This window comes from Limulus polyphemus, unplaced genomic scaffold, assembly GCF_000517525.1.
Source record: "Limulus polyphemus unplaced genomic scaffold, Limulus_polyphemus-2.1.2 Scaffold1522, whole genome shotgun sequence".
Lineage (NCBI taxonomy): Eukaryota > Metazoa > Arthropoda > Merostomata > Xiphosura > Limulidae > Limulus > Limulus polyphemus.
In genome coordinates this window covers 570-10,452 of record NW_013667132.1, presented here as the reverse complement: position 1 = coordinate 10,452, position 9,883 = coordinate 570, and the positions used below count along the sequence as shown (strand labels likewise).

Sequence of the window (9,883 nt, the reverse complement as noted above, 5' to 3'; positions counted from 1 at the left end):
ACCCTACAGCTAACAAATGGAATACCATTCTCATCACGTATGCCATTGAAGTTTGCTTTCGAAATCTATCGGGTTGTAGGGTTTTTATTTATTTCTAGTAATGTGTAGATCTCACTTCCTTAATAACCTTCCTACATGTAGTTTGTACTTAGTTTTATTTACCATACCATCTCTACAGTTATGTAAATCTCACTTCCACAAACATAGCGCGTTTTGATAATTTTGACATTTCTACATGCAGTTCAGTAGTTAAAGGAACACTTCAGACATCGCACGCTGATTGGTTGCCTCAGGGGGAGAAGAAGGGTTAGAGACGATAGGGTCATAGTGCCACTCACCAGAGACCATTACTTCATAGTTCAAAGAAGTGGCACCATAAGGCGGACCTGTCTTAGGGGAGTGGTAGGATGATGAGATAATCAGCACAGATAAGTTGCTAGCAAACCATCAGGAAATGATGTAGCTCAATGTGTCTCATCAGGTCATCAACTCCATAGTAACAATCAAAGTCATAAAATTAATATTTTATGTAATTTGCATAACGTTGTTTTTACAATTATCAGTGTTGAAAATATTTTAATCTCTATTTCTTTATGAGTAAAAATTGCATTAAATCTGCTATTTTAATCTCCAGCGTTTATCATTATCGTTAACTTTATAGTTTTATTGTCTTAGTTTATATATTTATTGCATTATGTCCATTCTACAAAGGCAAATGGTGTACCCTGCTGGCGAATATTATGAACTTGGATGTGGAGTCTATATAACTTTTTTTTGCTGATTATACTTCACAAGAGCATCCTTTTCACAAATCCAGAAGATCCCAACCCAGCGTGCTTGAAGCTTTTGCGTAAATTGATAAAATTCAAAATGGTCAACACATTGGAAATTTGTGCAATGACACCGTTTTCTGTGTTTTTGGCCTTTGTATGCCTTTTGCAACCTATAAAATGAAACGGTAAGTACGATATATATATCTTCTACCTATATTTGGGTTTCCTAATTTTCATAAGCCCCACACGGCAGCTTCCAGCTCTACCTGGCAACAGAAAATTTGTCATCTGAAACTTACCTCTCCAGTTTTTTGTGGTTAATAGCCATGGAATTACAAGCCATATATTGATTGCAATGTATAGTTTTATTGGTTGTGTAACAGCAAATGATTCTTAGTGGGTTCAATCATATAACATGTATAGCAAGCGATTTCTAAAGTTCAGTGTTATTTGGCCAGGGTATGAAGACTTATACTTGTCATAATTTCACTCTAGAGGCAAGTACTTGCTGTAGCCTTAATACCTTCAAACACTGACTACGTTAGTAACAAGAGCTTTGTGATAATAAGGCTACAACAAATTATACGTGATGTACGTTTTTTTTTGGATGGGTGGTTAATGAAAATGTTCAAAAAGGCGACGTTAATTTCTTGACGACCTAATACAACATATCCACAATGCTCAGGGTATGACCACAGTACTCGAAGTGACACTCTGTAGAGCGGATGTTCACAAGTAAAGATAGTGAACTCCTGTCTAGTATCAGATGATATCTGTTTAGCTTTAGTCAATGTTGTCATTATTGTGTAAGGATCTATCAAAGATATATCTATGACAGACAAGTACACTGATTTTGTTTTTGAAGTGTTCTTTGGTGTTCTGTCAAGTTATATGTTGTAACCATTATAGTCTGGACAGTTATCTTGCAAATTAATATCCTGCATAAAGGCAAAGTCATTCTGCTCGTTGCTGTTGTATTGCTAAACGTGCCAACAAGCATAAAGGTAAAACTGACTTCTTTCCAGCATGAAAGGGCATGTCTGGTTTCTTATGGCCATTGTATTTAAGAATATCGACATTATAATCAATATGTTTGAGCATGTCCTCTTTTCTACACCATTGTATGGTTGTGTACATATCAACACTTTACTTGAAATTCACAATCAGGCTGAATGACAAGCATAGCAAGAGAGTGAGTGCTGGCCTTGCCATTTTGTTTTGAAATGTCAACATCAAAATTGTCTTCAACGGCTTAAACTAGACCATTGGTGTTGTCATGTATAACCTCATGGTTCTTTGTCAGTGTTGGAAGCAGCTGCAGCACATTTTTTGAAGTGCAAACTTTCCTCATAAGAATATGTTACTCCAAAATCATGCAACCTACCTATTATATGATAAGCATCTTTCATACACATTTCTAGAGCCACTAAAGGGGTTGGATTGTTACTGATCTGAATAAGTTACTATGGTCAACATACTTAGCAAGGTATCACTACAATGTTCACCTGTAATATCTGTATCCATCTTTAAATGTTAATGATTCTTGTCTTGTTTAAGTGCTTTATACACTTTGATTATTTGTTTTGCTACTACCCCATTTCAACATCATCTTCATCAGTGTCAGCGACAAGTTTTAGAAGGGCTGGTGCTTTACTTCTAGTCACAACAATACTTGCAATACCTGGAGAGTACAGTATAAATATATTTGGTGAGAAGTGTTCAAATAATGTTTTCAAGAAGTTGCCTTCTTGAAAGCTTGGACCCCCTCCTGCAACATACATGCCATAAACTTCAATAAAATTCCAAATTACAGATACATCACTCATAAGTGTTGCTGTAAGATGTTCAAATGGACCATCAATATATTTATTTTCTTTAATATTTGATAATTTGGAAGCACAGTAGGTAGAGTGAGGATTAATAAATCTAGACATATAGTCAATATAGGTTCTTGCATCTGTTGCATGTAAGTAACTCGCGGCATTATCATATCTTAGTCTTATTTCGTTTGACCACTCATCATTGCATAAGTCATACTTCTCTAAGATGGCTTCTTTGAACGTCTTTTGGTCTATTCCTCTTTCAGCTGTTCTACATAATAAAGCAGGCCTCCACCGTGATGGATTTTTTTATCTTTGCTTAGGTTACATGTTTCCACACAAAACAAACAATGCATTTGAAATACAAATGTTTGTACATAAAATCTCTATCTCTTAATTGTAGGTTTCGACAATGACGTTTCCTCAAATTCATGTTTCCGCCGGAACCTTCTTTTTCATTGTGTGTATAAATGGACACATTTCCAATGTCAGCACAAAGTTAAATTACTATTTTCTGCCATCCTTTATTTAAGGTCTTTATGAAAGCTGTTACCATACTGTTCACTGTATTTGATAATTGTTTGGATTCCTTTTGGGCCCACTGTTACCATAAAATCAGATTTGGGCGCATATCGGAACTTTTGACGAAAATAAAAACTTTACATGCATGAAAAGTATAATTGTATAACTGATTATTATACAAGTTCGTTTTTATAAGAACAATAAGATATCAAAAAATTAAGTTCAAGTGCAAAATGTGATTTCCCATCCCAGAATTATAGCTTTGACAGTTAACCTCTTTTAACTGTCTCGAAAGATATGTTAAATATTAAGTCAGTTTGATAAGTAATCATAGGTAGCTTTCAATTACCCCTTTACCCCTTATTAACACATTTTGACGCCCATAATTATACTATATGTTTGGGCCAGCCACCTCGCATTTCAGCTGCAAAAGCCTCAATAGTTGGGAGACGGCATTAGCTGAGTTTTAAAGAGTGGGCTTTGAAGTTGCAAAATCCATCAAAATATATTACATATCCTTCTAATCCATTTTATGCCTTAAAATTGCATTTTGCAAACAGAGTAGCGTTTCTATAGGTAGATAGTGTTAATATAGTCCTATAGGATTGCATACATATTTCAACTTGTCTCAACTTATATTTATAGTTTTCACTTATATATATTGAATTACATTATGTATATTTTACAAAGGCAGATGGTGTTACTATATGCAGATAGTGTTACTATAGTCGCATAATACTGCATGTACATTTCAACTTTCCACAACTTATGTTTATAGTTTCATTTATATATTTAATTGTATTACATCCGTTTCACAAAGACAAATGGTGTTTCTATAAGTAGACAGTATTACTATACTTCCATAGGACTGCATATGGATTTTTACTTATCTTAATTTATGTTTATGATTTTCCATGTTTGGCTTTATAAGTTAAATTGTTTCACTCAGGTTTAGGTACCATATTACTGAGCCACACATAGTTATTGAATGTGTGAAACAAAATAACAATGTTTGTTTTGTTTTACTAGTCTAACTCCAAAGAATAATTACCACAACAACATAGGAACACGAGCCACATCAGCTTCTTACTGTAAGAGATATGGAATGACTCTGAACGATGTTAAATAACCTGTATACTCTGAGTTAATCTACTATATTTCTATATTATCTGAAAAAGACTGCTTTTTATATCCACTAATATGAGGCTAAGTTGTATGAGTTAATAACTTGCAGCGTAAGGTACTTTCTTCAGTTGTTTTTCAGTTACATATAACTTGTTAGCGTGAGTACCCTGATTAGTTAAAATAGAAGCACACTATAATATTCATGTTCTCACTTAGAAGTAATAGATTTACAATTAGCACAATTTCATGTTATCTCTTTACTGTTGGGTAACATAGTGCCGTTAAGAAAATTGATAATATTTTAAAATTATGATGCTTGTATGAATACGAAAAAATATTAGATGAAAATGAGACTTGATAATTAGATTTAATTCCTGTATTTGCAGCATTAAGGGTTATATAAATTAGTTCAAATATCTCTAATAAGACTTTCACTTAGCTTCAAAAGGACTAAATTTGAAATATCTAACCATTAAAAACCCAAATATAAGATCACTGCGTTGAAATATGAAAACATTATACATTATCATATCTATTAATCTAGGCATTTTTAATCGTATTAACGCTATACTATGAAAGTCTGTCTTTTAAACGCGGGAAAGGTCTATGGTAATATATACAGAAGGTTGTTACTTTACAATAAAACTATTCCGATAGTGAACTCAAAGTTCAAAGAATGAACTCAGTGAAATGTGGTCATATCAAGACATGGTAAGAGTGTTCTTGACTTAGTTATAATGTAGTATTACCAAGACTACTTGTGTATAGCTACATTAAGATTGTAGCATTGTTATATCTATCTATATATATATATATATACAGGTATTTTAAAAGTTTCTATAACTTACTTATAATAAGGCAATATATGTTTGATACTTAGCTATAACCATGTTGTAACTTTGTGGCAAACAAGTTATCTGTAGCTGTAATATTACTAAATGTATAAAGTAAGTAATATATTGTTATAAAAAAGACAATTACTTACCCGACAAATACGACGCTATAGCTACTGTATATAAGCATAGAACGACTTTAATCCATTATGCTTTGGTCTTAACGTTTAAACTACTTTTAACTTTTCTTTCTCTGGAAATATGTCATGTTTTTGCAGTAGAATATCAATATCTGTTTGTGGGTCCTAATAGCATCCCTATCCCTAATAAAAGAAGAAGGAAGGGATAAGAGATTAGCCGTATTTTTAGGTTTCTCGACTAATATCACTTATTGCTCTCCAATGTGACCAGATGGTTAGGGCGCTCGATTTGCGAGTTCGAATCCCTGTCCCACCAAACATCATCACTCTTTCAGCTGTGGGGGTGTTATAATGGTGCTGACAATTCCACTATTCGTTGGTAATAGTAGCCCAAGATTTGGCGGTGGGTGGTGATGACTAGCTGCCTTCCCTCTAGTCTTATAGTGCTAAATTAAGGACGGCTAGCGCAGATAGTCCTCGTGTATCTTTGCGCGAAATTCAAAACAAACAAAGTCTCCAAAGTATGATGGATTAAACGTTTCAACGTGATCTACGTCATCCTCAGGAGTAACTTACAAGACTGTTTTAAAATTTCCCCTTGTCGCATTACTTCAGTGTTATTTACATATTTCCTTATTGTAACTGAAAAAAATATATAATATATCTCGCCATATATCAACGTACTAGCTTGCTGGTCCTTCATCTTTATTTAATACTTGTTTTTGTTTTTTATATTTCATTAATTCTAATGTTTCTCTAATATTTAATGATATAAAACTTCGAGGTTGAGCTAAAACTAAAGTTTTTTCCCATAATATTGTTGCCATAACTACAAAATTAGTTCCAAAATGATTATAGAAATTGTACACAGAAATGTTAAATAAATTCTAGACTTTTTGTTACATTTTATTTTATTGTATGTGGATCGAGATACACATCAAATACTTTATATTTAGCGTATTGTCGAATAGTTTAGAGAAGTAACATTTTTTTATAATATTTTTCACACTATGAAGATTCATTTCATTTTAAACTATGCAGATGTTACTTAATAGCTAATTCATTTGTACGTAGAAGGAACGAAAAGTCCAAGGTAAGAGCCGCGATATGTTAAGAACTAGGGATGACTTTGTTTGAAGACTGAAGCAACATTTTAACCTTAGCTTTGTTCTCTGAAGTAAACTTATCAGGTTCTTTAGATGATCAAACCAGTGTAACCTCATTGAATACTTAGACATTGGATACATTAGCGTATATTGTATATTAGACTGATATAATTTCATGCAAACGACTAAAGAGCCAACATGACGAGCCTTCAGTAACCTATAATTTATGAATATAAACTCTTCGAGGCTGGAATACGCTGTTTAAGATATGACTTTTCATAGTGTGCATTGCGATCGATTGAGATAATTGAATGAAGTAAAGCGGTATAAAAATCTTCATATTTATATTATTAATAAAAACAAAGAAACTGAAGTATCAGTAAGTTTAGAGATACTGTTATGAAATTAAACCAGTAATAAGAAGAGGATTTGCATATATTTTCAGAAATTGTTCTTTTTATCTGTTTATTGTCTCGGATACTGTTCCGTATATTAACTGGAGAAAAGAATAACTCATTCTGCCTAATGGTTATCGCCATCTTTTGAGCTCTGTTAATGGTGTTTTACATGTGTAAATTTGTCTTTACTCAGTAATATAATTAATCTCTGTAGCTGGCATCTTGTCATTATCAAGGATTAGAGATGTGCGTAGGAAAAGGTTTGAAGTCAGTCCTAATGGAAATGTGATACTCTTACTCTTTATTCTATAGTTCTGAATATGCTGTTCTGGAAAACAAATAGATTTTTGATGTTCACTACATGGAATATTTCAGGAAGCCAAGAAGGTTATGCATAATTGGTATAACTGATGAAATTTCGAGAATACGCGATAGAAGTTCTACATAAGAACCATGTTTAACATTTTCCTTATCATGAAAATGGAGATAATGTTATTAATCAAAACTGCATATTTTTCTTATTCTGAATAAGATTTGAAATTGGATTGATTTATAACAAAAATACCTTAATGTAAGTTTGATAAACCAACATAAAAACACAAAAGAAAACCTTGCCAATTTTCAATAATAACTGTTTCTGCTTTTTGTGTGTGTGTGTGAAATAAGAAAATTAACAACATGCACGCTAACTTCAAAGTATGAAAAGAAAACACATGAAGAACGAGAAACATACTTGAAAGATATTAGAATCGTAAATCGTAAATTGAAGTGACTTATATTAATAAAGCAAAACAAATTCATTAAGTTAATATCAGTAGTATAACTCTCGAACTTTCATTTCATTTCCTACGCCCATATACAAAACTTTATGGCTCTTTCATAATTTAGTATACCTGAGAAGAAAGAAAAACCTAGGTGTATTAATTTAACATGGTACGCATAGTTGCTCATTATTTGTAATATACAATAAATGATTTTCATTGGACGATTTATTTATTGTTTGTAAACATCGTAAATTAAAAGGCTCCCCACAGTATTGACTGAAAGCTTGTGTCCGTTGATATGAAGGTTTAGACACAAATAATTTTAAGATATCACAGATCAATAGACGAGTATGCTTTGTGTAATGTTGACTTTTAATGTTAAAGCGCTTCAGCGATATGGTCGTTAAAGAATTTGTAATCAGAGAAGAATACATTGTGTCTCTTCCCTGAGAACAAAAGCTGTAGAGATGTAGTTAGAGATATCCGTGTTAATATGGGTATCATTGTTATATAGATGTCGATATTAATTCACAGACACTTATTGAAGGACACCACGAACTACGAGATATCGAATGAACGATAAGTTGACGTTATTTTGAAGCAATTTTTGTAACTTACTGAAACGTTGCAACAGATAAAACAAAATAGTTAAATAAAAATGAAAAATCTGTCTGTGTAACCTCATAAACTGGTGCATCAGGCCTGAATTATGAGGTGCTTGTTCCAAGCGAACATTGATTCAGCAATACATTATTAAAATGGACACAATATGGGCGTTTTATATAAATAATACTGTAATAACCAGGTTTTAAGCAACAGTTAATCTTGTAATTACGTGTGTAACTCTGCATCAGGAATCTATTTGCATAAATTTTTTTCAATGTACTCGGATCTAAGTGCCCTTAATCTCTTAACTTTGATTTACAAAAATAATTCTTTTGGAATTCAATATTATTTAATGTATTATTATATTATACAGTTTATTCTAAACTTTATAAAACAAACTTTGTAGTTAATTTGTACTTACTTCATCAGGGAAATATTAAAACACATCGCATTTTCAGTGTTATAAGAAGGGTGAGTGACTTTTTTGGTGAAATTTGCACTCGATTTTTGTTTGTTTGTTTGAATTTATGCACAAAGCTATGCAATGGGATATCTGTGCTCTGCCCACCACAAGTATCGAAACCCGGTTTCTAGCGCTGTAAACCCGCAGACATACCGCTGTGCCACTGAGGGGTATTTGTACTCGAAAAAAATTTACATTTCATTATATCCAGGACGGAATTAACCTTGCTGATTTCAGAAGACTTAAGCTCACTTTTTCAAGTACATAGTTTGCTGCAACCAAATATTTTCAAACAAATGATACAAGTAGAGCCAGGTTATTCTGCAGCTTGTATTGTTAATATTTTATCCTGCCATTTACGCTGCTATTTATTCTTTGTCAATTTGCTTACAAAAAGGAAACTTGGGAGAAGCTTTTAGAAGTAAGTTTTAGCATAAATTTTCATTTTCTTTTTTATCCATTTTTGGATTCTACGATAAATATTTGACATAGGTAATAATAGGTATAATAATGTTTGTGTTTGCTGCTTTAGGCAAACCACGACCAACAGTTTCTTGGTGGAAAGATAATTCCTTGTTGGACAAAGACTACATTTTCCTCCCAGACAAGATTGTAGAGAACGTGTTAAACATTCCTAAGTTGTGGCGATACGACTTACTAACAAACCTAACCTGTCAGTCGTCTAACAACAACGTCACCGTTCCTGTGTCCAGCTCTGTCAGTATCGACCTTAACTGTAAGTTATGCTCCCATCGAGGAACTGTGAGATAAAGCTTCCAGACTTGTGTACCACTTATCTTGTTATGCGTTATTTATATCTTGTTGTAAAGCATTGTATTTATTCTGATGAACAAAACTTTCTCAGATAATACTTCGAATTAGTGGTAAGGTTCGCAAATAGTTTAGGAAATAGTAAGAACGTTTTAAAACAGTAAACTGTATTAATGTTAACTTTCATGCATAGTTCAGGAAATATTAAACACTCAAGATAATGCTCCGCAAAAGTGGTAAGATTTTAGTGCATAGAACAATAAGTAGTAAGAAAGTTCCAAGGTAGTATTCTAGAGTAGAAGAGGTAAGATTTGTGCATAGTTCAGGAAATAGTGAGAACGTTCCAGGATAGTGCTCTCTAGCTATCGTAATGTTCGTTCATAATTCAAAGTTCCAAGGTAGTATTCTACAGTAGAAGAGGTAAGATTTGTGGATAGTTCAGGAAATAGTGAGTATGTTCCAAGATAGTGCTCTCTAGCTATCGTAATGTTCGTTCATAGTTAGAAATTTAAAAGGTAGTATTCCACAGTAGAAGATGTAAGATTTGTGGATAGTTCAGGAA

The 9,883-nt window shown here is 32.8% G+C and overlaps 1 protein-coding gene across 1 annotated transcript in view; it reads left to right on the top strand.

Annotated features, from left to right (window-relative positions):
* LOC111086888 (neural cell adhesion molecule 1-like) overlaps positions 1-9,286 on the top strand; it is a gene marked incomplete at its 3' end in the record, with an annotated part of 164,186 nt that extends 154,900 nt beyond the window's left edge. The window contains exon 4 of the mRNA XM_022391574.1: positions 9,083-9,286. Within this exon, the coding sequence (XP_022247282.1) occupies positions 9,083-9,286 (204 nt within the window). The remainder of the gene's footprint in view (positions 1-9,082) is intronic.
* Positions 9,287-9,883: the final 597 nt, after the last annotated feature.